Source organism: Canis aureus, chromosome 10, assembly GCF_053574225.1.
Source record: "Canis aureus isolate CA01 chromosome 10, VMU_Caureus_v.1.0, whole genome shotgun sequence".
In the NCBI taxonomy this organism is placed as follows: Eukaryota; Metazoa; Chordata; class Mammalia; order Carnivora; family Canidae; genus Canis; species Canis aureus.
Window position 1 is genome coordinate 70,405,611 of NC_135620.1, and position 26,430 is coordinate 70,432,040.

Sequence of the window (26,430 nt, forward strand, 5' to 3'; positions counted from 1 at the left end):
GTAACTCATAGTCTCACGTAGCCTGCACTGACCAACCCGGCAGACGGAGCAGGCCGGGCTTGGGGGTCTGCTCCTCGTTTCTGAAGAGCTGGGAGCGGGTACCTCAGCCCCCCGGCTCACTCACTAATTCGGCCACTGTTCACTGGGCACCTGCCGTGTGCCGGGCGCTCCAGGGCCCTACTGCCGGGAGCTAGGGGGTTGGCGTCCTGCCTCGGGGTGGGGGTGCGTAAAAGCGCATCGGGCCCTTCCCCAGGAGTGTCTCCTCATCTTTCTCCACTGCCCTTTGCAGGGAGAGCCGGGACTCGAGGGAGACAGTGGCCCTGCAGGGCCCGATGGGCTGAAGGTGAGTGTCCTGCTGCTGGCGGGGCTGGGGGGGGATTTCTGGAACTGCCTTCCATCTCTGCCCCCCTCCGCTCCCGTCCAAGGCCTAAGCTGTCTCCAGGAAGCTCTGTGTTCCCATGAAGCTCCGAGAGCAGACCCCTGGCTCCTATGCCAAGGAGCCCTGTCCAGCCCCCGCACCCGCACCCGCACCCCTACCCTGCCCACCACCGCCTCCTGCCCTGCGCAGATGGGACCATCCCACCACCCACTCCGCTCTGCTACCTTTCTCCTCAAAACTACAGCCTCTCTGGGGTAAGGGTTGTGCCTGAACACCCCCGCTCTGTGCCAGGCCCAGAGCCAGCAGCGTTGATACCTGTCATCTTCCAAACATCCTAAAAGATCTGGAAAATAATAATCCCCTGCCCCCCGTGACCTGTAAGCCACTATTTATGGTGGACTAGTCACGTACGCATCCGGGACGATGCTAAGCCCTTCGTATTATGTAACACCTCATTAATGCGACGGGGTAAGTTCTGTCTTTAACTTATTTATTTTTTCATGTTTAAAGATCTTATTTACATATTCATGAGAGACACGAGAGAGAGGCAGAGACACAGGCAGAGGGAGAAGCAGGCTCCCTGCAGGGACCCTGATGCGGGACTCGATCTGGGGACCCCGGGGTCACGCCCTGAGCCGAAGGCAGATGCTCAGCCTCTGAGCCACCCAGACGTCCCAAGTTCTGTCTTTAAATGAGGAAACGCAGACACAGAGAGGTTAAGCAACCTGCCCAGGGACACACAGCTAGTAATTGGCACAGCCGAGACCCAAGCCTCGGCTACCCGTCTACACCGTGCACCCATTCTACGGGTGAGGGGATTGAGGCTCAGTGGAGGCAGAGGCGCACTCATCCAGAGTCTAGGGCTGTGAGCGGAGAACCCAAAATTCAAACCCAGGGCTCCCCAGCACTAAAGCTGGTAGGTCAGCCTAACCGTGCCCTGCTGCGTCCCGCGAATTCCTCTGTCAGCCGCAGGTGCTGGCACCTTCAGGAGGCGCCAGGGCTCCCCCGAACCCCGGGGCAGGTGGGCATCGCTCTCCCGACTTACCAGCTCCACCTCTAGCCCCAGCCTGTCGCTGGCAGCCGGCCCCAGCTCAGCCCTGGAACAAGGATAGGTGGGCTTTCCCCAGGGCTGGCCCGTCACCCCGTGAGTCAGCTTCTCAGCCCAGGGCTCAGTGCCACATCCCAGAATCCCTTTGTCACCCGTTTCCTCTCCATGTGACCCCAGATAAGCAGCTCTCAATTCCCCATCGCCACACCCCCGCCCCCACCGCCCCATCCCCTAGTTGCTCTGGGCCCCCAGGGCTTCCCCATCTACCTGGACGCCCCTGGGACAGGCCCCTGGCCGGCTCCCCATCCCCCCCCCCCGGGGTTTTCTTGCAAGGCCGAGAGCGCCCCCCTGTCTGCCAGCGCCTGCTTCTCTCCTCTCCAGCTGGGCCACCTCCCAGGGTACCTCGGGGGCCTGGCTGGGTAACCCCGGGCCCCTGTGGCCCCTGCACACCCTCTGCCAGGTGCCTGCGTGAATTGCAGTGACGCTGGAGAACATTCCAGCCGAGATGCTCTGGGTGCTCACTCGCACTGTGCACTTGCACCACCTGCCTTGGGCGCTTTATGTGACCAAACCCGTTTAATCCTCCCAGCTGCCCTGTGAGCTACACGGGTCACCATCCCCACTTGACAGATGAGGAAACTGAGTCCCAGCGCGGGGGCCTCTTCCGCTTCTGGCCAGCCACCGTTCTTCCCCTTGGATCTTCTTACTGTGGTGGGCTGGGAGCGGGGTCTTCGAGGTCTCACGCAGCCTTTCCCGCTCTCTCAGCGCCGCACCTGGCACTGCCTTCATCCTCTTCCTCTCCTTTCAGAGGCAGCCCAGCCCTAGACCTTGGGCCAGAGTAGCTGTGCGGGCGTCCAGCGTCTTCCCTCCTCATCCATCCTGCCGTCTGTACGGCCTTTGTCCCGAGAGTCACCTTCACGGTGAAAACCACCTCTCGGACACCACGCAGCACTTGATAGTTGATAGAGTGTTTCCATGCTGATCGTGTCCTTTGAGTTTGCCGACAGCCAGCGGGTGGTGGTGGCGGTGGTGGCGGTGACTCCTGCCAAGACTAAGGTCTATCCAGAACTCCCTCGCCAGACGCTATGCTAAGCTACTTACGTGGATTAGCCCTTTCAATCCCCGTAGTAACCCTGTGCTGCTTATTTTACAAATGAAGACACTTGCCCAGGGTCACGCAGCTCTTGAGGGGTGGCAGCGAGATTCCAGTTTCAGCAACAGAACCCCAGCAGTGAGGGGGTGACGTCCCCTGCACAGAGAACCTCAGAATTCCAAAGCGCCAGAACCCTAGGGTCTCACGCGTGCTCTGCCACTGGCCTAACGAGCTGTTGCGAAGCCTCTTCCTCGCCCTGGGCCTTAGTCCCCCAGCTTGAACTCCAGAAGGTTGAGCTAGACGATGGCTAAGGCTCTCCTGAGCATTCACAGATGCCCCGGGACTCTAGAATTCTCCAGGATCCCGCCCCCTGCGCCCCCGCCCAGAGCCCACTGTGCAGGGGATCCTCAAGTACGCCACCCCAGGCTGCGGGGGTCTGGGCGGTCCCTGGGGCCAGGGCCCCTGCAGGTGCCAGGCCGGGGCTTCTCTCTGAAAACCAGCCCAGCCGCCTGGAGCAGGCCGCCTGCCTCTGAGAGCCAGGAGAGCAGGGGGCCGGGGCTGACGAGCCGGGGGGGAGTCCTGGAGCTGGAGTCTGTAGCAGGTTCATCGGGGCAGCGCCCCGTCTCCATGCCGGGCTGTGCTGGGAGCCCGAGAATCACAGTGGGACGGGATCTCACAAACCAACCCGTCCCACCCTGCCCTGGTGCCCAGGTCTGCTCTGAGCCGGCCCACACCTCAGCTTGGGGTGTCCCTCCCCTATCTCTGGACCCCTCTTCACTGGGGAGGCTCCCCTGTCCCCAGCTGAGCTAGAAATCACCCGCAGAGGCCCCTGCGCCAGCGTCTTGCACCCAGAGCCCAGGCCCCAGCAGGTCCGGACTGTGGGGTCAGCTCTCAGCAGACCTGTTCCCAGGCTCCGGCCTCATGCCTTCTGCACCCTGATCTTTCTCCTGGACCCGCCCCAGTTTATCAGCGTTCCTTGTAAAGTGTGGCGCCGGGACACAGCGCTGGCCAAGACACGCTCCCCTTCTCCCAGCCCGCTCCCCCCGACAGCCGCCGCCCACCCCTTCCTCCTATGCATGACTTCAGACGCTTTCCCACGGGTCCCTCTGCACAGTCCCAGCTCAGCCACTTGCAGACTGGCCACGAGCCCCGCCGGGCCTTCCAGCCCGATGGAGGTGGCCTTCCGATGGGTGCCATCCTGTTCCTCTGTGCCCACGGCCCGTGCTGCCCCCTCAGTCCTGCTCTGCCCGTGGCTGCCAGGGCACCAGCCCATGCCCTGGCCTGGCACGGCTCAGCCTGCCAGGACGTGGCCTGGACGTGGCAAGTGCCATGCAAGTGGTAACTGCTGCCTGCTGGATGGAGGGAGGGCCCCGCGTCCGGCGAGGCTGAGAGCCAGGCTGAGTAGACAGCGAGGGGAGGTGGTGCTCGCTGTAGAGTCAGACGAGTAGAAAAAAAAAAAAAAAAAAAAAAAAACAGAAAAAATAAGATGGAGCTAAGCAGTGCGGTTGGATTAGACCCCTAAGGCTTCACGTACTGCTGACGAGCTTCCTTGCTTCGGGTCACCCGTGCCTCGGCCGCGAGCCTGCGACCTCAGGCTCATTATCACTGTCCACTGTTTTCATGCAAGCAGGGGTTGAAAATGCAACTCAAAAAAATGGAGTCATTTCGGAGAGGCAGGATTGGGTGAATTGTTTTCCTTTTTTTAAAGTCTCCATCAGCATCTTAAGACTCTTGTCCCCCAAGTAGAAATATTTGGGGAGAAATCGCCCGAGCCCGAGGCTCCCAGAGCTGCCTCCTTCCTGTGAACTCCTTGGGGCGGGAGGGGTTGGGGTCCCGTGTTCCCTCTGAGCGACTTCCTCCCTGGCCCAGGTACCATGTCGGGGGTGTCCCCTGTGCCAGCCAGGCCAGGCCACCCTGACCCTTTGGGTGGCTCACGGAACCATCAGGGAATCCAGGGGCTGCTCGGCTGTGGACATCCAAACGGAGCCTTGAGGTTTAGCATCTCTGATGGGCTTAGTGACTAATTTATTCTCTGTCTGCCTCTCTCTCTCTCCCTTCCTTGTGTTCTTCCAACCTAGGGGGACAGGGGTGACCCTGGGCCTGATGGTGAACGTGGCGACAAAGGCCAGGAGGGCCTGATGGGCGAGGACGGGCCCCCCGGCCCCCCTGGCATCACTGGCGTCCGGGTGAGTGTGTCACTTGGGGCTCCGGGTGGACGTGCCACCCACGCCTGTTCAGGCAGTTGGACAGGAGGTCTCTAGATAGCAGCTACCTAAAGGTCTCCGCTGTGATCCTTCCTCCACCTGCGAGCTTCCCAGAGCACTGTCTGCCCGTGCCCCGCCCCTGCCTAACCCTCCCACGGCTCCCGAGCGCCCTTGGACCTAGCATCACATTCCTCAGTCTGGCTGCCACGCCCTCCACAAGCCTGGCCCTGCTGAACTTGTCCCACATTCAGCCACCCTGAATTTAGCAGGGGGGATTTAGAATCTGTGATTCCTCACCAGAACTTGCTGCTGCCCTCCCTGGGTCACGCGCTTGGTACGCTGAAGGATTGGGGAGGAATGCGTGCTGAGATCACTTTGGGTTCCAACATTCCAGGGGCCCTTTCTTAGTAAACTTTTGAGTATCATGGCCGTGGGACGGGTGGCAACATGCAGCAGAAATAGCCCTGGGCCTAGAGTCCAAAGGTTGAGTTCTAGCTTGAGAATCCACTGTCTCTGTGACCTTAGGCAGATCACTGCTGCCCCTCTATGAGCCTTGGTTTTCTTATCTTTAAAGAGTCAGTGAAACTGTGGAAAAGAAAGTACTTTCGACAGTGTGCCAGAAAACAAATGTTGTCTTTATGAATCTGGAGGAGAAAACGACTAGAAGCTGCTGGTGGTGGTGGTGGTAGTAATGGTAGTAATGTTGATGGTTGGAGGTGAAGATGATGATGATATTGATGATGGTGATGGTTATGGTGATGATGGTGGAGACGGTGATGGTGGAGGTGATGGTATTGGTGATGGTGGTGGTAATAATGGTGATGATGGTGATGATGGTGGCAACGATGGTGATGGTTTTGGTGATAGTAGCAGGGATGGTGGTGGCGATGGTGACGACTGTGATGATGGTGATAGTAGAGGTGATAGTATTAGTGATGGTGGTAATGGTGCAGGTGATAGTGGTGATGATGGTGAAGGTGGTGGTGATAGTGAGGATGACGGTGATGGTGACAATGGTGGCAATGATGATGGTGGTGATGGTGATGGTGATGGTGGAGGTGATAGTATTAATGATGGTGGTAATGATGTGAAGTTGGCGGTGATGGTGAGGATGATGGTGATGATGGTAGAGGTGGTGGTGATGATGATAGTGGCAATGATGGTGGTGGCAGTGGCAGTGGTGGTGACAGTGGCCATGGTGATGGGGCAGTGGTGGTGGTAGCAGCAGAATTAGTGTCCGTGTTTTGCTATTTCTGCCAATTTTTATATACTGGAACTGCAAGGAGGTTCCCTGGGGCCAGACTGAGTGTGTGTTGGGTGACAGAGGTGGTGAGAGGCTTGTCTCTTTGGCATCAGGGCTACAGGACAAGCATCACCCACTCTGGCCAGGAAACAGTGGAGTATTTAAAAATAGAATTTTATGAGCCATCAGAGCCTCTCCAGAAACACATCTCCATGGATGGGGGCCCAGCAAAAGTCTTCATTCTGGCCCTGCAGCCTCACCCCGCTGGATGCTCCAGCTCTTACTCAGGATTTCCCACACCATGAGGGACATTCCCAGCTGGAGAGGGCCTGTCAGAACGAGTGGCCGGCCGCCCTGTCCTGAGGGAGACTCCCGGGGCCCTGGCCCTGTGCTGAATTCTTCAGTGCTGACTCATTTCTCCTTCTGACAAAGGGATCAGCCAATAACAATCACCTCAGCCATTGACATGTTCCAGCAGCCCCTGTATCACGGTGTCAGTTGCCCAGATATGACCAGCCTGGGACAACTGAAAATCCACATCTCATTCAAACCCACCTAGGTTACGGGACCTGCGGGTGGCGTCTTCAGCTCACTGCGCCTTTGTCTTTGGCCCTCAAATAGAATAAATAACCCCTTCCTCCCAGGCCTGGGGCCAGAACGCAGCCACGGTGCCTGGGCTGTGGTTGAAGCCTTGATGGTAGTGACTGCTCCATTACTGGACCTGGTCCAGTTCAGTGCTGCCCGGTACAGACAGAAGACGAGCCACATGTGCAACTTAAAGGTTTTCAATCCTCACATTTTCAAAATGTAAAGAGAAGTGGGTGAAAGACATTTTAACGGTAAATTACATCCAGCCCAATATATCCAAGATACGAACGCTTCCAACATGTAATCAACATAGAAATCATTAATCAGGTATTTAGCATTCTTGTTTTCTGCATGAATCTATGAAATCTGATGTGTGATTTACTTTTACAGCACATCTTAATCCGGATGCTAAATTTTCATTGGAGAGGCTCGATCTGTGTTTACATTTCATAAAATACACAGCTGAGAACGTAGATTCATATTTCCAGGTTGTTCCAAGCACACGTAAAAGTTTTACGACAACCGAATTATCCGTCTTTAAATTTGATTTCAATTAAAAGTAAATTGACTAAGAATTTGGTTTCCCCCTCCCAGTAGCCACCTTTCACACGCTCCGTAGCCCCGTGTGGCAAGAGGCCACAGACAGTACACAGCTAGTTTAAGACCTACATATGAGAGGCAGGGAAACTGAGGCACACAGAAGGGGAGGAGGTTGTCCAGGGTCACATGAGGACTTAGGCACCAGAAGGTAGGGCAGTCTGTGCTTGGTCCTTCTAGGACCGCCACTGCCTCCTTCCGGAGGGCCTCAGGGTGATCTAACTGGCACTTACTTTCCTTGGGGACAGAGAATCATCTATTCCAGTACATTTTGCCATGTTTTGTCCTTGTGCTGAATCAAAGCGGGCCTCCCTGTAATTTCCGTCCACTGACCACCCCAGAGAACACAGCTGCCCTGAGGCAGAAATCTGAAGATTGCCATCAGGTGCCTCTGAGTTAGCACATGTGTTTCCTGGCTCCTCTAAGATCCCATCTTCCTGCCTTCCCTCCGCCAGTCGGTGCCTCCTCCTATTCCAAGGTGGGGCCCATCCCCTCCTCATCCTACAGCATGTACCTCTGTTAATACAGCCAAAGAGATTGAATCCAACTAGCTCTTTAGTGCTTGCCAAGAATGTCCTTGTTTTTCCCAGCTCCCTTAGAGGTTTGGGTCTTGAGGGGCTGTCCTCTGGAGACCATCAGGCTGTCCTTTCCAGACCAGAAACACAGCCTGCCTTACCCCCTCCCTCCCAACCCAGTGTGGCTCAGTGTTGGGATTCTCTTCTCTCCTTTTTTTTTCCTCTCTTATGCTCACACATGCGCACTTACAGGCACTCCCTGAAATGAGTGGCCCTGACAAGAGCAGGGCAAAGGAGAGTAGCATTTTGGGATGCCCTATGGGGGAGGGTGCAGAGCGTCCTGTTGGAGGGAGTGGCCTAGCTACCCCAGTGGAAGTGCCCGCCCTGCTGTGGCTCAGGGTGGCTGGGAGGCTGGAACAGTGTGTGGCATGTGGCAGAGCAGAGAGCTGCTCTCATGCAGACAGCTTGGGCACCCAGCAGTTCCTGAAAGGGGGATTTATCCAGCACATACCAGGGTCAGGCACCTGGTGAGCAGGAGAGGCCATCCCCGGGTTGACCTCATACCGCGAGGCAGACAGGACTCCTGTCCCCACTTTGCAGACAAAGCCTCCATCACAAGGTCCCAGGGGTATTGAGCTCAAGGTGAGTTTGGAACCCAGGCAGTCCCCCCTCAGAGCTCCTGTCCCAATGCTCCATATGCTCCGTGGGTCTGCCTCAAGTTTCGCTCATTTCTCACCCTTTTCCTTCCCTCCTGCTCCCCTCAGGGTCCTGAAGGAAAACCTGGGAAGCAAGGCGAGAAAGGCCGGACTGGAGCCAAGGTGGGTTCCACTCCTCCTACGGCCATGATCTCCACAGGCCCTCTTCCCCTACCCCTACCCCACCCCTCTCTCCTCCTGCTGGGGTCTAGTGACAGCCTGTGTCTCCTCCCTCTGCAGGGTGCCAAGGGCTACCAAGGACAGCTGGGTGAGATGGGCGTCCCTGGAGACCCCGGACCCCCTGGCACCCCAGGCCCTAAAGGGTCCCGGGGCAGCCTGGGACCAACGGTGAGAACTCTCGGGTGGGGTGGGGTGGGGCGGGTCAGGCACGGAGTAGAGGTCGGGGTGGGGGGTCCAGGGGCAGAAAGGGGTATCACCTGCTCTACTTCTCAGCCAAACCACTGGCTGTGCCTTGTCCCAACTGCTTCTCTTGAATCATGGGTCCTTTGGAGAAACAGTAGAAGCTGCAGCCTTTCTCCCTGGAAAACTACCCACAATGCCAAGTATTTCTTGCAATTTGAAGGGGGCTGTGGGTCTTCTGCTGTCCTAATTTATAGACCCAGATTAAGAAGCCTCATTCTAGGGTGGGAGGAGGAGACCAGCCCCTCAGGAGTGTTTTTAGGGAACAAGGAGTTTTCCCACTGGAAACAGATTCATGAAGATCAGGGTGGAAATAGATTCATGTGGATCCGGCTGTAGATCCCTAGGTGACGCTGAGGGCAGCCCAACCTGTTGCTGGCCTGCCCTGAAGGAGGGTCCCAGGGGTCTGCCAGCAGCTAGGGGAGCAAGCAGGGGGGAGGCAGGCAAGTGACGGCATTCCTGAGCCGCCACTGTGCACAGATAAACAGCTGACCTGGTGCGTGTGGCACTGACCGGCAGCGTCTGTGCTGTAAATGCTCCCATCGCGGCCAATTTCGTGCCGTCAGCTCGGTGTCCTGAACGCACAGTTGGGAGGAGGTGCGCAGGATTGTCTGTCATCTGGTAGCTTTGCCACACGAACTCCATAGACGGAAATAGGCTGGAGCATAGATAATAGTAAAAAGTAGTAAAATTGTTAGGAAGGGAGGAGTTTTGGGTATTTATCATCTTTGTTATTATTTTTTAAAAATTTTTTAAAGATTTTATTTATTTATTCATAAGACACAGAGAGGAGAGAGAGAGAGAGGCAGAGACACAGGCAGAGGGAGAAGCAGGCTCCAGCAGGGAGTCCGATGTGGGACTCGATCCCGGGTCTCCAGGATCACACCCTGGGCTGAAAGTGGCGCTAAACCACTGAGCTACCAGGACTGCCCTCATCTTTGTTTTTAATATAATTGATTTAACTGTAAATTTGTATAACTTTCTATAGCAGTTCTGTTTAAAAGTGGCTCACAAAGGTGAAGACGGTTTAGCCACTGGGGCTCTGAACCCCTGGAGCTGACAGAAGGAAGGGCTGGAGGGAGAAGGGGAGCTAAGGGAGGAGGGGACAGTTGCCACTTGCTCCCCAGCCTGGGTTCTGGGCCGCGGATGTGCCAGTCTGCTGGGCTGACCTGGGCTGGAGCCAGCGCCCAGGCCCTGCTGTGAGAACCACGCCTGTTCCAGCACGGGTCTGCTCCTCTCCTAGGGTGCTCCAGGACGGATGGGGGCCCAAGGAGAACCGGGACTCGCTGGTTACGATGTAAGAAAATCTCACCTCCCCCTCCTCAATTCTGTCCTTGGCTCCACCTGGCACGCCAGGCGTGCCTCCGCCTCTGCCCCCACCACCCCCCTTGGGCCACTGAAGATCCCTGGTCTCCTGGGGCCCACAGAGCAGGGGCGCACAGATAGAAACACCCACCCTCTCCACGCGCCCCGACTGAGTCCTTCCTTCCCATGGCGGGTGCCACGCATGCTTCCCATCTGGGCGTCGCACCTGCTGTCTGTGGAAGGGGAAGAGCCTTACCTCGCTTTTGCATCCGAGCTGGGCCCCGTGTTAGAGGCGGCGGAGCCAAACCTGTGTTAGACATTTGGGTGACTAGTCCTCAGAGAGGCTCGGGGCTAGCTCAGAAAGGGAAACGGAGGCTTGGGGAGACTCGTGACAGCTTGTTAGGTCTGAAGGTGGGATCCGGTGTCTGAAGGAGGCACAGCAGGGAGAGGAGGCGGACAGGAGGGCAGAAGAAGGGGCAGGGCACAGGACATGGGAACTAGAGAGGAGGCCCCCGAAGCCCCAGGGGGGAGCCTGCCTGTGTGCTTCTCGCCACAGCCTGGGGAAGCATTTTGGCCCTGCCCCTGCCCCAGGGGACACAGCTGGCTCTCAGACTTCTGGCCCCAGATCTGCTCCAGGCTGGGGTGACCCGCGCCCCGACCATCCAAGTGGGCCCAGCCCTTAGAGGGACTGACACGGCCTGTCCGGGAGGCCAGGCCCCAGGAGGCACAGGGCCTGCTCAGGGTGGCACAGGGAGCTGGGGCAGAGCCAGGACCCAAACTCGCAGCCCAGGGTCTCCATCTCTGAGCTCCTGTCCATCACTGTGCCTCTCGGTCCTCACTCCCCCATGCTCTCACCCCTTGCCATCTTGTTTCCCGCAGGGACACAAAGGCATCATGGGCCCCCTCGGACCTCCTGGACCAAAGGGCGAAAAGGTGGGTGCTCAGGCCTGGGAGGCAGCCGCTCCCTCCCATCCCGGCCGGCAGGAGCCAGCCCGCGGGGCACTGTGGCCAGGCTGATGGGGAAGTTCACGGTCAGCTCACCCCGCGGCCAGCCAGGAGCCGTTAGACCCACGCTGAACACAGGTGGGCTGCGTGTCAGGGCTGTGCCCAGCGCCGGAGCAAAACCACAGCTCTGCCCACCCATCATGTTGGGACTAGAACTGCAGTTCCATCATCTGTGTGAACGTGGGCATTGAAGGCTTGCTCAGGAGCGAGAGCCCCCAGCGAGGGCCAGCGGAGGGCCGCCAGCGAGGCCAGCCTTTCACAGCCGGGAGGGAGCCACTGAGGCAGAGGGAGGGCACGTCCATACCCCTCTGCTTGGCTCCAGCCTCAGTGGAGGAGAGAAATTGCTAGAAGAAAGCTTGCCGATTGCTGTGCCCTGCTGCACGGTGCCGGTGGGGACATGGGACCAGGGGGCCAAGCCATCGGCCCTGGGTCACAATCCAAGGCAGCACCAAACTGGCCCTGGACCTGGGCTTTTGAGTCCTACCTTGGCGACTCTGAGCACCCCTGTTCTTGCCTCCCTCCTCCCCTGGTGGCTCAGCTGGAATGCGTCCTAGCAGGCGGCCACCCCTCTCCCCATCTCCTTGCCCCCCTGCCTCCGCAGCCATCCCTTCGTTCGCTGAGTCAGCTACCCACTAACTACATCCCGCTGCCGTGTGAATCACCCTGGCCTGGCTGGCTGTCTAGCTGGCCCCTTCCTCCTGCTTGGAGAGATCTGCAATCAGTGGGCTCCAGCATCCCACAGGAAGCTGCTGGAAGTGCCACTCAGTACCCTGAGTCCCCCGCCCTCGGCCCTCAGTCTCCCACAGCTGGCACAGGCGGGGTTAACATAGACCCTGACACAAGGCTGAACGTCCCTCTGAGCCACCTGTGGGCCCCAGGCCCAGTTCCTATGGCTACTGAGAATGGGTTCCTGACCCTAAACCTAAGGGCAAAGGCCTTGGACGGGGCCCCAGGGTTCCTGAGCCTTGATCACCCCATCTGTTAAGTGGGTGGGTACCTCCCGAATGTGCGGCTAAGCAGGACATCGTGTATATGGCAGCCAGGCCACTTTCTTAGTGATAAGGTATTAGGTTCACTCATTCATTTGGGCATCTGACAGGTATTTATGGATTTATGATAATGAAGAAGTGTTTTCTCGGCCCTGAGCTAGGGGCTGTGGACTGATGCCCTAAAGACCTCCAGAGGGGACTAGACACAAGAGCAAATAGCCAGGCACCAGCTGGAGGGTGCTGGGAGGGGGGAGCAGGTTCCCAGGGGAGACCCCAAAGCAAAACAGCCCTGAGCAAAGCTCCCCCAGGACTTCGCCGTGGTCCTCACCGCATCTCCACGCAGAGGGGTCAGAGTCCCACATGACAGATGGAGAAACGGAGTCTCTGGCTGCTTAAGGACTAGGTCAGGACCAGGGACCAGGGTTCAGACTCTGAGGTCAGGCTGTGCCTCCCAGGCCGGAAACAGGCACCCGGGTGAGCTAATGCACTGCTGACTGGTGACTTCCTTGGGTGGTGTCTCGAGGGATTAGCGATGGGACTCTGGGAACAAGGAGAAGACGGGGCTTCTCCAGCTTCCTGGTGCTAAAAACACATCCCCAAGCTACAGCCACAGTGTGTGTGTGTCGAGGGGCGAGCGGGGGAGATCCGTATAGCCAGCTTTGGGTTCAGCACCCTTTGATTCCTGTGTGGCCTTGGCTAAGACCCTTCCTTCCCTGGGCCTCAGTTTCCTGGTCTGTAAAATGGGCCAACAGCCACAGCAGCGAGGGAGGCCGTAGGGACACCCGGTAGACACGGCCTCCTTCTCCAAAGTGCCCCAGTCCCGCTGCCTCCCTCCACGGTGGGACCGAGGCTTGGGACAGAGAGCCATGGAGGGAGGTCAGGGAGGAGAGGGAATCCCCACTCCCTGGGCCACCCCCTCGGGTCCAACTTGTTCTGAGCCTCGGGCCAAGTCCCTCCCGCCTTCGGTCTCTGCCCACAGGAGCCACAGAGGCTCTGGGCCAAGGCGCTACGGCTGCCAGCCCTCAGGGCTGATTGGGCCTGGGACGGGCTCCAGCCCCAGGGATGGCTCCCTCTCCTGCCTCTCAGGCTTCCCCTTCAGTCCCTGCCAGCATCCGGGGGGCCCCGGCTGAGCCTCCGGCCCAGAATGCACCCCCAGGGGAGGGGACACCGGTTGTCCGGGGCTGGAACGTTGCGAGCCCTGGGATCCTGCCACTTGCAGCTCCGATGACACCTTCCCTGTAGCTGGCACATGGCATCCAGCCTCTGGGCTGGGTGGTGGCCCAGGGCCCGGAGTGGCCTGCCAGGGCTCAGGACCTCCACTCCAAACCCTCCCCCACCCCATCCCTCTGACTGCATCCAGGCCACACACCGTCCCCCGTTACTGTCACCAACAGCCGATTTCATGGCCATCTGAGCCCCTACTACGTGGGCAGTACGAGCTTTCCTCCCTGGTCCTCAGAGCAGCCTGGCAAGGCATCAGTCCTGTGTCGCAGCCAGGGATCTGTCCTGTGGACGAGACTCTCCGAATTGGCCCACAGCCGAGGGCAACCTGGGGCCGCCCAGGGCCTGCTCCGGGGCTCCCACCCAGGGTAGGAGGTTCCTGTTAGAGCTGCAGCCCTCTGCCCACCCTATTCCAGCAGAGATGGGAGAAAGGGACTCCCATTCAGAGCTCAACAGTGGAGCAGCCCACGTCGCCCCTCTGTGCCTCGGTGTCCTCATCCGTCAAATGGGGAAAATAACATTACACGCTTCACAGGGCTGTTGGGTCCCTGTCGAGCACCACGCGGGGGTTTCTCGCATCATCTCCCCCAATCCTCGCCCTCCTCACTCCTGGGTATGGCCATTGTCCTCTGCCCCGCCTCACCCCCATCCCCCAGCTGAGCAGAAGAGCTCCCAGCTGGGAAGGGACCTGTGGAGGGTCTGAGGCCTGGGTCCTGTGCAAGCTGGTGTGACCACGGTCTCTGCTCTGAGCCGCCTGGGTCTTGCGGCCTGAGGGTACCCACGGGGTGGAGGGGGCAGGCCCGACAGGAAGGAGCGCTGTTCTGGGTTCCACGGTCCTGGTCGCACGCCCTGGCCTGCCCCTTCCCCTCTCTGGCCTCAGTCTCCCCGTCTGTAACCCTGAGTCGGCTGGACTTCATCTCTGATGAAGGCCTCTGCGCCGTGTGGAGTGCCTGCAGTCCCCCACTGCACCAGGAGCCAAGAGCGGGTCCTAAAGCTGGTTGTGTCCACAGGGGGAGCAGGGCGAGGACGGCAAGGCCGAGGGGCCACCCGGGCCCCCTGGAGATCGGGTGAGCCCCCCGTTTCTGTCCCCTGGACCTCTGCCAAGGGGGAGCCCGGGCTTGATGCTGGGGGCAGGGGCGGGGGATGCTGAGCAGGGGTGAGGTTGCTGCAGGCGTCAGAGGGGGTGGCCCGTGAGGCCCAGCTGTGTCCCCCACCCCTGGTGGCTCATGTGTTGTTGTCCTTGCCGTCCAGGGCTCTGTAGGCGATCGAGGAGACCGCGGGGAGCCAGGGGACCCGGGATACCCTGTGAGTACCAGGGCTCTGACCCCCCGGCCCTCAGCAGGAGACAGGCCCTCCCTACCCCTGCCAGCACCCAGCCTAAGCACAGGCCCCCTCAAAGGGCTCGGGTCTTGCGCACACTGGCAGGGCTGCGGTGGGGAGGGTGGGTGGATGGAGAGACCCTTCCTGGCGGGGCCTCGGTCTCCCCTTTGGGGCCGGGCATGGCTCTCCCAGCCCAGGCAATGCACAGAAGCGGGAGGCGGGCCACTGAGGGAGCACCGGGCCCCCCAGGCTCCTCCCTGCCCCCGCCCCTCCATCCTCCCCCTGTGCAGCTTTGCAGAGCAGCAAGCTGAGAGGAGACGGGGCAGTGACACCTGGGTAGGAGGAGCAAGGGCTTCGGGGGCTCCCCCGGGGCTGGAAGCTACCCGGCTCCCCCAGGATGGGCCCCTCACCTATCTCTCCTTGGCTTCCAGGGTCAGGAAGGTGTGCCAGGCCTCCGAGGGGATCCAGGCCAGCAGGGCCTACCAGTGAGTGGCGCTTCCTATCCTCTCCCTCTCTTCCCCAGGTGGGCGGGCGGGCAGTGGGGGCAGTCGGGGGCCCTGCTCCCGGCAGGTCAGGCCGGGGCAGTCCACTCTGGCTTCTCCCGCCCTGATGCCGGGGGCACCCCCAGAGCCTGCCCCCCCAAACCCCTCCCACCCCTCCCCCTCTAGGCGGACACTGGCCACCCTCCCCGGGAGAGAATCCTGGGGCCGCTTTGCATCATCTCACCTTGGTTTGCAGGGGCATCCGGGACCCCGGGGGCGGCCGGGACCCAAAGGATCGAAAGGGGAAGAGGTAAGGGGATTGATGTCCTTAGGGGGCGGGGGGAGGGGCGCTCTGGCAAGGGCGGACACAGGTCCCCGCAGGTAGGAGGCTACAGGAGGCTGGGCCCTTGGGGGCCTGCGGGGTGCTCCCTGGCCAAGATCTCTCCCCCGCCAAGAGCCTGAGGGAGGGAGGATCCCCGGCTCCACTGGCAGGGCCTTCAGGAGGGGGACCACCTGTGGGGCCAGCAGGGGGATTTGAACACAGGGCAGTCAAGAGCCAGCCCAGCCATTCATTCCACACAATGGGAGAAAATTTGGAGAGTCCAGGGGTCCGGAGGGGGGCGGGGGCAGCGATGCTGGTGGCAGGAACTGAGGGGTGGTCGAGGACTTTCCCGCCTCGCACCCAGAGCCCGTGTCTGCCTCCACTGAGGCTGGGCCAGTGCTGTCTTAATGGCCCCCACCCCCAGGCCTGTCTCCTTCCTCTCCATCCCCCCCTCCCCCAGGGATCTAGCCACACTCTGGAGGATCAAAGGGTCTGGGAGCCCAGCCAGCCGTGGGCCCAGGCTCCCCCTGGGAAAGGGCAGGGCCTAGAGCCTCTGCAGCACCGGGAGCCAGTGGGGGCCCGGGGCCCAGAGCGGGGGCGGTGACAACACTGGCAGCTTCCACGCCCGGAGTGCTGGGGTCCGTCTGCAGGTCCAGATACTGAGGCCCAAGAGGTGGAGGGGCAGGGCCGGGCCGCACAGGAGCCCGTGATCCTTTGAGCCCCCCTTCCAGACCTCCCAGGGTTCCGGCCCCCCTCCTGGCGGACTGTCACGTGCCCCTTGCTTTCACAGGGACCAAAGGGAAAGCACGGCAAGGCCGGGGCTCCAGGACGCAGGGGGATTCAGGTGAGTGGCCGCAGCCCTGGCCGGTCCTCCCCGCCTGCCGCCCTGCCCTCCACAGAGGCCCTCACCCGCTTCTCTTATACCCCCAGGGCCTGCAGGGGCTGCCGGGGCCCCGGGGCGTGGTGGGGAGACAGGGCCCCGAGGGTGTCGCGGGACCAGACGGGTTTCCCGGCAGGGATGGCCCAGCAGGACAGCAGGTGAGCAGCACCGGGGCTTAACAGACCGTGTCTCCGTCCGAGACCAGGTGTGTTGTGTGCGTTGGGGCGCCGGGGTGGTCCTGCCGTAGGCCACGGGCCAGGAGGAGCAGGTTGGGAAGCCTGGACGGGGCAGGCCCAACACGTCCAGAAGTTTCGGGCGTGGGCCCAGAACTCACAAATCTGCAGCTGGGTGGCTCCGCGGTTCAGCGCCGCCTTCGGCCCAGGACGTGGTCCTGGGATCCGGGATCGAGTCTCACGTTGGGATCCCTGCATGGCGCCTGCTTCTCCCTCTGCTTGCGTGTCTGCCCCCGACCCTCCCCGCCCTCTCATGAATAAATAAATAAAATCTTAGCAGGATGACCTCCCTCCCTCCAGTTCCACTCAGAGTCCACCCCAGACTCTGAGACGTCCTGCACCGCCCCCCCCCCCACCCCCGGCTGCCTGTTTCCTGCAACGTGAGGGGTCCTCCTTCGCCCTCTTTCTGTACAGGGGGAGCAGGGAGACGATGGGGACCCTGGCCCCGTGGGCCCTGCCGGGAAGAGAGGAAATCCAGGTGTGGCCGGCTTGCCTGGAGCGCAGGGGCCCCCGGGATTCAAGGTCAGACACCTGCAAATCCTTCTCACCCGCCTTCCACCCTTTCACCCTGGGCACTAACTATAATGACGTGGGTTAGAAGGGTGACGCGGGCGCCCGTGTCCCGGGGCCTGTGTGGAAATGGAGTCCCTGGCGCTGATGGTCCTCGGGGTCCCCGGCCCATGCGGGCGCCTGACTTAGGGGACAGTTCACCCCGTAGCTGTGCATACCCTCGGGCCCTGGGCGTTGAGCTGCCCTTGGGCGCCCTCCTGTGGGCCTTCGTGGGACAACGGCTGCTGCTCGCAGCCAGGGGCTCTTCCAAAAAGCATCTTTTTAGAAAGTGTTCCCCGCGGTGGGGGAGGCAGCCGCCAGTGGACCTGAGCCCAGGGCTCCACACCCAAGGGGAGGTCGAGGTGGACGACTGAGACATGGCTCCTCTCGGCCTCCCCAAGCGAGAGGTTTAGCTGGGGAGAGGCTGGAACCCTCTGCGGGAGCAGCGGGCATGGGGTGGCGGGTGGCAGGGAGAGGTGGCCTTGTCCCCCCACCTCCATGGGGGGGATTTACTTGAGGAGAGAAGGGGAGGCGGCTGCAGTGGGGGTGGGAACTTCGTGGTCTGCTGGGGGGAAACAGTGAAGAGGACAGGCAGGGGAAGTTGGGGCTGAAGTTCTGAGCCCCCGCCAGGCCCGCCATCTGAGCCCCAGCATCCCGTCCCCGAGATGTCAGCGGGGCCTGTGGAATCACCACTCTGTCTCTCCTAAGCCCCCCTCCTCTAGAACCAAGTCCCCCCCAACCCCATTGATTGGTCATTTTGGTGTTTTGTTTTTTCTTTTTAAAGGGCGAAAGTGGGTTACCTGGGCAGCTGGGTCCTCCTGGCAAACGAGGGACAGCGGGAGGCACCGGGCTTCCTGGGAACCGGGGGGACCCTGGATCCAAAGGCCAGCCGGTGAGTGAGCCCCAGGGAAGGCAGACGTTCTCTCACTCGCACGCCCGCAAACACGTCCACACACGCACACACGGGCCCAGAAGCCTCCTGCCGGCCCTGTGACACGGACCGGGCGACACCCTCTCTGAGCCCCAGGTGCTCCTCGGCCTCCCCTGAGTGGGGAGGGTTGGAGGGGGGAGGCTGAGAGATGAGAACTGAGTGGTCCCTTCAGGAAGAGGAGAGGTGGCGGGTGCCAACCTGAACTCGAAATAGCCTTACGACTATCAAAGAAATCCAACCCGTGGTTCAGAAAGCATCCCACGTGGAAAACCTTGGGCTCAGATGACTTCCCTGGAGCATTCTAGGCAGAGTGAATGGAAGAAGTAATGCCGATTCTGCATAAACCCTTCCGGAAAATTGAAGAGGAAGGAATATTTGCCAGCATATTCAATGAAGCTAGTATCTCCCTGATGTCAAAGTTGGACAAAGGCATCGCAAGAACGCTCCAGACTCATATAGCTCAGAAATAGAGGGATGCCCGGGTGGCTCAGTGGTTGAGCGTCTGCCTTTGGCTCAGGGCGTGACCCCGGGGTCCTGGGATCGAGTCCTGCATCGGGCTCCCTGCATGGAGCCTGCTTCTCCCTCTGCCTGTGTCTCTGCCTCTCTCTCTGTGTCTCTTATGAATAAATAAATAAAATCTTAAAAAAAAAGAAATAGAGATAAGGAGATTCTCAACACAATTGTAGAAAAATCAGTCTAAGAATGTGTAAAAAAAAAAAAAGGGGGGGAGGACACCGAGACCAGATGTACCCCAGGAATGCGAGGGTGGCGTGATATTTGAAAGTAAGTCAACATAATTCACCATCTTAACAAACTGAGAAAGAAAACCTATTTGCTCCCCTCCGTGGATGCAAGAAAAGCATTTGCCAAAACGCAACCCCATTTCTGATAAAAGCGCTCCATGAACTTGGTATACGGAAAAGGAGCTTCCCCGACGGGGAGGAAGGCGTTGGTGGAAAACGGACACTTAGCATCACACTTAATAGTGAATGGCGTGGTGTTGTGTTTCGCTTTTTTTTTTTTTTTTTTTTTTGTCCAAGAAGCAGAAACGAGTCGAAGATGCTTGTTCTCACTACTTCTACTCCGCGTTGGGCTGGCAGTTCGAGCCGGTGCCGTAAGGAATGAAAAACAAAAGGCATTCATCTCAAAAAAGGAAGAAGCGACTCTTTTCATGGGTAGATAGAATCACCGTCTGTGTAGAAGCCCGGATGGAATCCGCAGTGAAGCTGCTAGAACCAGTGGTACAGCAAGACGACGGGACACCAGCTCCGAGTGCACGAAGGAACTGTACGCTAGCCACAGTCAGAACTTGAGACCCCAAAAGCAGTGCTGTTTATAATAGCGAGAAAACGGTCAACTATTAGACATCCGTATGCCGACGGGCGTACGTACGAGGCAGGTGCGCTGCAAAGCTTCGAAGCATTTCTGAAATCAACCGGGGAAGACCTAAGTAAGCGGAGGTGCTGTGCTCAGTGGTCAAAGACTCGGTGCTGTTAGGATGGCAGTTGCCCCCCAGTTGGTATATGGAGTCAGCACGATCCCAACCAAAATCCCATCAGGCCTCTCTCGTGGAAGAAATAACAAGCTTGAGTCTCACATTTATTTGCAAGTGGGCAAGATCTGGAATAACCAAAGCAACTCGAAAAGAGAAGGCTTTTCTTTTGGGGGAACTCCCAGTAGTTGATTTCCAGACATTATATAGGAACAGCAACCAAGAGGGGAGGCACCGCCATCAACATACTAATAATAGGCCAAAGGAACGGCATGGAGAGTCCAGAAATATATTCACACGTGGATAACGGACTTTTGACAAAGTTGCAGAAGCAACTCAGTCTTTTCTAGCAACTGGACACCTTATAACGTGGACAAAATGAACTCAACGTGGACCACACGCCTAAATGTAAAACCTAAAATGCTCAACTTTTAGAAGAGAGCGTAGCAGAAAAATCGTAATCGTCGAGACCTGGGGTTATACGAGGATTTCTTAGATGTGACACCAAAAAGGAGTGATGAGTGGGGCTTTATCAAAATGTAAAGCTTTGGCTCCTCCAAGGACGCTGTTAAGAGAATAAAAAGACAAGCCACGTGGTAGGAGAACGTGCAAATTTATAGCTAGGAAAGGATTTGTATCTAGAATATGTAAAGAGTTCTCAAAACTCAATAGTAAGGATGGCACCCGTGTGACTACGAGCACGTTCCTGCTCCCTGAGCCGCAGGCCTCTCACCTGTGCCTGTTACGCCTCCCTGGGCCGAAGTCGGAACGGGGGTGCATGCAAGCACCTGGCACATCGGGGCCCACAGCTCATGAGCTCCTTCTGGGGGGCCTAGTCCTTGATGGAGCCTCTGAGACGGGTCCAGGGAAGCGTTTGCAGGTCCTTTCATTCACTTCCTTGAAGACGTGGGACAGGAGACCCCCAGTGTTCTAGAACATTCCTCATGGAATCCCTGAGCTGGCCTCCGCAGAGGGCACAGGCTCCTGCCCGCTCGGAGCCCAGGCGACCTCTGTCTAGCATATGAGCCTTTGCCTGGAGGTGGCGTCGCCGAAGTCCGTGGGGGAAGGCCAGCCCTGGGGTCCCGGGTGATGGGCTGGGCCCCCTCGCCCTGGCTGCACCCACCACATCTCGCTCTGCTCTCCCCGCAGGGTGACTCTGGCGAGATGGGCTTCCCAGGAATGGCTGGCCTCTTCGGACCCAAGGTACGGGCTCCCGCTCCACCCGGTTCCTGTTGGGGTCCCCTCCATCCACCCCCCTGTTCGTTTATCCATTTACTCAACAAATACTCCTTGAGCGCTCCCACGTGGGCTGGAAGGCCGCCTGCACCGGGCGCGAGCATCCGCGTTCTCCAGCGGACCTGGGTTCCCAGCCCGGCTCCCCTGCTCTGGGCGTTAGGCAGGGGACTCTGTACCTCCGGTTGGGCCTCAGTGTTGCCATCTGTGAAATGGGCGGGATGCCCGTAGAGGGTTGTTGTGGCAGAGGCGTACGGCATATAGCGCTGGTACCTGCTTGCTAATTGTGGACATTTGTGACTCTTCCCGGAGCCTCCAGGTAAGGCCTCTCTTGACAGGAAGGGCGAGGTGTGGCCAGCGCCCAGGGGCCGTGGAGCCGCGGGAGCCCCGACCCGGTGGCCACCCAGACACAGCCCTTCTTCTGCCTCCCACAGGGCCCCCCCGGAGACGTCGGCTCCAAAGGCATCCAGGGCCCTCGGGGGCCCCCTGGCTTGATGGTGAGTCCCCTCCTGGTCGGTCCGAGCAGGGCCAGTCGCCCGGGCCCAGGGCTGGCCGGCCGGCCGCCGGGTGGAGGCGCACCCCACTCCCCCTGTTCCGTCAGGCTGGAGCCCTCTCTGCCCACAGCCTTCCTTCCCACTTCCAGCCCCTTGCTTGAGCCATTCCCGCGCCCCCCTCCCCTGCCCCTCGCCCCCCACCCTCGGACCCCACCCCAAGTCACACAGGAGGGGCCCCCAGGCCCTGCAATGAGGGCACACAAACCCTTCTCTCTCCTCTAGGGAAAGGAAGGCATCATTGGGCCCCTCGGAATCCTGGGACCTTCGGGACGCCCGGTATGTGTAGGGGGCCGGCCAGAAGGACTGCGGGGGCAAGCTTATCTCTACGGCCCAGGGCCAGTCTGAGCCTCAGTGTCCCCATCTCGGGACTAGAACTTCCTGTCTGAGTCCTCTCTTACCGGGCCATGGTTTATTGCAGGGTCCAAAGGGTGACAAAGGCAGCCGAGGGGACTTGGTGAGTTGATGGGCTGGGCGGGGGTGGAGGGGGGGAAGCAGAGCTGCAGTGGGTGGGGTGGGGGAGGGGTGGAGGGCATGGCTCAGCCCCACCCCCTGACTGTCTCTCTGCTTCTGTCCTCCTCCAGGGATTGCAAGGTCCGAGGGTGAGTGGGCCGGGGGATGAGGGCTGCCGGGATGGGGGAGTGGGACGGGTGGGCGCTGTGGGCTCCCCTGCCCATGAGCGCTGGAGCCCTCGGGCGTGTTCTCTGCCCCGGGCCTCAGTCCTCCTGTGTACCCCTCTGTGCTGGAGCCATCACTGTCCCTGGGTCGCACGTCTGCTCCGGGAGGCCCGGGTGGGGAAGATGGAAGGCCTTTGGCCAGGGCCTCACTCTTCTTCTTTTCCTCCAGGGTCCTCCTGGTCCCAGAGGGCGGCCTGGCCCACCGGTAGGTACTCGCGCTCAGCGGCCCCTTGGACTCCAGGGCAGGGGGGCAGAGCTCCCTTGAAGGAGACCCTGGGCTTGGCCGGCAGTTGCCTGTCTTGACCTCACAAGCCTCCACTGACTTCTAGAAAGGCCTAGGGCCGCCCTGGCAAGACCAGGCCCCTAGAAGAGCAGAGACCAGTTGTGTGTGCCCTCTCGTGCCCGGATGCCCCCCCCCCACCCGGCTCCTGACAGCCCCTGGGGCCCTAGCACCCAGTGCCTGCCAAATAGTGACCGAGCGTCTTCTTTTGCAGGGTCCTCCGGGGAGCCCTCTCCACTTTGTAAGTTGGCGAATGTTCTCTTTGGCCGGCTTGGGGTAAGGCCTGGGAGGGCAAGGGGGTGGTTGGCCGCTGACCTCTTTTTGTTCACAACGGCTGGAACCCTCAGCCAGGCCCAGGGATGCCCGTGTGCTTTTGTCTATCCATGCCGGGCCCCGGGCTCTGAATCGGCAGAAAGAGCCCTGCGCCAGGGGATGGGGGGATCCAGGTTCTAGCCAGGATGTGCCCCCGACTGTGAACCCAGGAAGACCCTCCAGTGGCTGGGCTCCTGGTCTGGTCGGCGTCCTTGGTGCAGATCAGCCGATTGCCGAGGGTCTACATAGGTCCTGGTATTAATTCAAGCTTGGAGGACGGGGGTGGGGTGTTCCCCATACCAAAGAGTGATTATGGGACACCAGCTGGGGGTCCTACAGGTCAACTCAATCCCGACACTGTGCACCAGGACGAAGCACCAGACCCCACGGGTTCCCAACCCCACAGGACGCACTCCCCATCCTGCCCACCTCAGATGCCGGCTTGTCACCTGGGCTTCTGGCCCACCGGGTATAGACCAGGGGTTCCCACGCCCTGTCATCAGCGTCAATTAATTTGCTCAAGCAGCTCACAGATCAGAGAAACATTTTCCCTACTAGATTATCGGTTTATTATTTAAAACACTAATAATAATAACTCAGGAACAACCAGGTGGAAGACGGGCACCAGGTGCGGCGGAGGCCCAGAGCTCCCGAGCCCTCTCCAGGCGGCCACTCCCCAGATCTCCACGTGGTCGCCAACTCTGAAGACCACCCTTTTGGGTTTTTATGGAGGCTTCGTTACACAAGTGTGACTGATGAAATCATTGGCCATTGGTGGTTGATTCACCCTCCAGCCCCTCTGCCCTCCCCGGAGGTGGCGGTGGTGAGGCGGGTGGGCCAGGACTACAGCTTCTAACCCACTTATCCCAAGGTTGCTTCCCTCAGCAATCAGGCCCCCTACCCCGTGGTTACCTTGGGGCTTTGCGAGAGTCCCCTCAGTAACATGACGAGAGACTGTGCCAGGAAGAGGGCCAAAGACCAAATACATATTTCTTTTTAAGATTTTATGTATTTATTCGTGAGAAACAGAGAGAGAGAGATGCAGAGACACAGGCAGAGAGAGAAGCAGGCTCCATGCAGGGAGCCCGATGCAGAACTTGATCCCAGGACCCTGGGATCACACCCTGAGCAAAAGACGCTCAACCACTGAGCCACCCAGGCGTCCCCAAAATATATTTCTTATAGGTCACAACATCATAGGGTCCCTTCATCTCAGATTGAGTCCAAAGAGGGCCGGGCAAGGGAGCAGACTGGGGCAGGGAGGCTGTGTTCCTCCCTGGTGGGTGCCTGCCTGAAAGTATGGCCCCTCCCAGCCTCCACCCCAACCAGGGGCCCTCCCCGTGTTACCACTGCGCCAGCTGATGGTCACGCCCAGGCCCTGACAGTGTCCCCCGGATTGACTGAGCCAGGCCCTTGGATTCTCTGCTCTTCTCATCTCTCAGCTTCCGTCCAGCACCCCCTCTCCCCCACCTGGGCATCGTTCACGAAAATGAACTGTTGGCCCCAGCCTCCCCTCCACAGCTTCCGTAGCCCTTTCATCACTAAGGAAGCCAGACAGCTGGGGGAAAGTGAAGAGATCCAGAAAAAAAACCCTTTCCTTCTAAAAAAAAAAAAAAGGAAAATTTGAGGATTTTTTAAATTCAGATTTTAATTATTTATTCATGAGAGACCAGAGAGAGAGAGAGAGGGGCAGAGACACAGGCAGAGGGAAAAGCAAGCTCCATGCAGGGAGCCTGACGTGGGACTTGATCCCAGGTCTCCAGGATCATGCCCGGGGCCGAAGACAGGGCCAAACCACTGAGCCACCCGGGCTGCCCAAGGATTTTTTTTTTTTAAGATTTTATTTATTTATTCCTGAGAGACACACAGAGAGGCAGAGACACAGGCAGAGGGAGAAGCAGGCTCCCTGCGGGGAGCCCCATACGGGATTCGATCCCAGTACTCTGGGATCATGCCCTGAGACAAAGGCAGACGCTCAACCACTGAGCGGCCCAGGTGCCCCAAATTCGAGGATTTTGAATGTTTTGCATGGGAATGGATATACCGAGTGTCTGTGACACGCGGACACTGGGAGGTGGGCTCTTCCTGGATTCGCTCATTTATTCCTCTCGAGGTTCCGAGAGCTTGAGTGTCGTGCCCACCCTCAGATGTAGGGAGGCGGTAAGCCGGCTGCCCGGGTCATGCAGTTAGCAGGGAGCAAGGCTGAGATGTGAACTTGAGAAACAACCTCTAGAGTCGGGGCTCTGGACCTCTTGAGCCTCACTCAATGTCACAGTCTCCCCAGCAAGGCCATTTCTGGGAAGCCCCGGGCCAGGGTCAGAGGCACAGGTGTGGGGTAGACAGTCACACCGCAAGCCAGAGGAGAAACTCAGGGCCCGTGGGTACACAGAGAAGGGGGCTGCACCCAGCCTGGGGGTGAGCGAGCGCACCAGGAACGAGTTCCGACGGAAGTGGACGTCTGTAGGATGAGTATAGGGCCGGGTTTCTCACCGCGACATGTATGGACCTTGGGGGACCAGATGATTTTTTTGCTGCAAGTGATTGTAGGATGGTTAGCAGCATCCCTGGCCTCGACCCACTAGATGCCGGGAGTACCCCCTTCTCCAGCTGTGACGGCCAAGAAGTCTCTAGACATAACCACATAGCCCCTACAGAGCACCACTGTCCCTGATTGAGAACCACTGGAGTAGGAGATAGGCAGGTGGGAAGAAGAACGTTCCGGGTATTGGGAGCCGCATGTGCAAAGGTCCTGTGGCCAGATTGAGCATGATGCTTAGCAACTTAGCTGTTTCATAGTGTGTCTGGTGTGTGGAGCATATGTGGGCAAGAGAAGAGAGGCTGGGCCAGAGACCGCAGTCCTCAGGCCAGGTCTTGGAACCACGTGGGTGGAGGAATTTGGACTTAATCCCGAGGGCGATGAAGAGCTATGGAAGTGCCTGATAAAAGAGAGTTGAAGGGTCAGCCCTGACTCCGTAAATGGAGGGAGGACGAGAGAGTTGCACAGGAGGCAGGTGGGTGGGAGAGCTCGTGCTCCGGCCCTGGGTCTCCCTCCCGGGGAGTCTGGGGGGCCCCGGGGGGCAGGATGCACAGCTGTCTTCTCTGGGCACAGCAGCAAGATGACCTGGGCGCAGCTTTCCAGACGTGGATGGACACAAATGGAGCACTGAAAGCAGAGGTACTCCGGCCGCCCGCCCGCCTGGGCCCCCGTCCCGGGCAAGCTTCCCAGCTCTCACGGCAGCCCCCACCCCGGGGGGCACCCAGCTTCCTTGCCTGTCAGGTGGAGGGAGCCCCTTCACGCCCCTGGGGCCTCAGGGCATCTCCCGAGTAGGTTGGGGGGGCCGGGCCCCCGGGGGCCGCTGGCCAGCCGCTCTCCTCCATGACAGGGTTACAGCCATCCGGACCGGCTGGTGCTGGACCAGGGAGGGGAGATCTTTAAAACCTTACACTACCTCAGCAACCTCATCCAGAGCATTAAGACGCCCCTGGGCACCAAAGAGAACCCCGCCCGGGTCTGCCGGGACCTCATGGACTGTGAGCAGAAGATGGTGGATGGTATGAGGGCCTGTGGGGTCCGGGGCCGGAGTTGGGGGGGGGGGCAGGGGCATTCCAGGAGGGGCTGGGGACGTGGAGCATTCACGTCTTGGCTCATCGGGGTCAAGGGTCTATCCCTGGGGACACAGGCGCGTGAAGCAGTCACTTCTCCCCTCGACAGTCCCCGAGCCTCACACGCGGACGGACCCTGTGACTCCTGGGGTGTGGGAAAGTGGGGACGACCGTCCAGTGCAAGGAGACAAGAGCTTGGGCAGGCCAAGCGCCCAAGGCAGGAGGAGGCTGTCACGGATTCCCTGAGAGCCAGGATGTCCCCC

At 59.5% G+C, this 26,430-nt stretch overlaps 1 protein-coding gene and 1 long non-coding RNA gene across 6 annotated transcripts in view; one reads left to right on the forward strand and one right to left on the reverse strand.

Moving 5' to 3' along the window:
- COL27A1 (collagen type XXVII alpha 1 chain) overlaps positions 1–26,430 on the forward strand; it is a 134,792-nt gene that overhangs the window by 101,640 nt on the left and 6,722 nt on the right. For 3 of the 5 annotated variants that reach the window (XM_077913046.1, XM_077913047.1, XM_077913044.1), the window contains 23 exons: positions 290–343; positions 4,599–4,706; positions 8,432–8,485; positions 8,603–8,710; positions 10,026–10,079; positions 10,967–11,020; positions 14,313–14,369; positions 14,554–14,607; positions 15,054–15,107; positions 15,361–15,414; positions 16,217–16,270; positions 16,357–16,464; positions 16,954–17,061; positions 17,873–17,980; positions 20,661–20,714; positions 21,179–21,241; positions 21,521–21,574; positions 21,717–21,752; positions 21,880–21,897; positions 22,142–22,177; positions 22,467–22,493; positions 25,674–25,739; positions 25,948–26,116. In XM_077913046.1, the coding sequence (XP_077769172.1) occupies positions 290–343; positions 4,599–4,706; positions 8,432–8,485; positions 8,603–8,710; positions 10,026–10,079; positions 10,967–11,020; positions 14,313–14,369; positions 14,554–14,607; positions 15,054–15,107; positions 15,361–15,414; positions 16,217–16,270; positions 16,357–16,464; positions 16,954–17,061; positions 17,873–17,980; positions 20,661–20,714; positions 21,179–21,241; positions 21,521–21,574; positions 21,717–21,752; positions 21,880–21,897; positions 22,142–22,177; positions 22,467–22,493; positions 25,674–25,739; positions 25,948–26,116 (1,552 nt within the window). Of the gene's footprint in view, positions 1–289; positions 344–4,598; positions 4,707–8,431; positions 8,486–8,602; positions 8,711–10,025; positions 10,080–10,966; positions 11,021–14,312; positions 14,370–14,553; positions 14,608–15,053; positions 15,108–15,290; positions 15,415–16,216; positions 16,271–16,356; positions 16,465–16,953; positions 17,062–17,872; positions 17,981–20,660; positions 20,715–21,178; positions 21,242–21,520; positions 21,575–21,716; positions 21,753–21,879; positions 21,898–22,141; positions 22,178–22,466; positions 22,494–25,673; positions 25,740–25,947; positions 26,117–26,430 lie in introns of those variants that run through there. The other 2 variants (XM_077913045.1, XR_013388346.1) reach the window with 2 other exon arrangements.
- Positions 19,020–20,423, reverse strand: LOC144322712 (uncharacterized). The gene is made up of 2 exons (XR_013388347.1): positions 20,245–20,423; positions 19,020–19,444 (listed from the first exon to the last, which is right to left on the reverse strand). It is a non-coding gene; the product is annotated as an uncharacterized LOC144322712 (long non-coding RNA).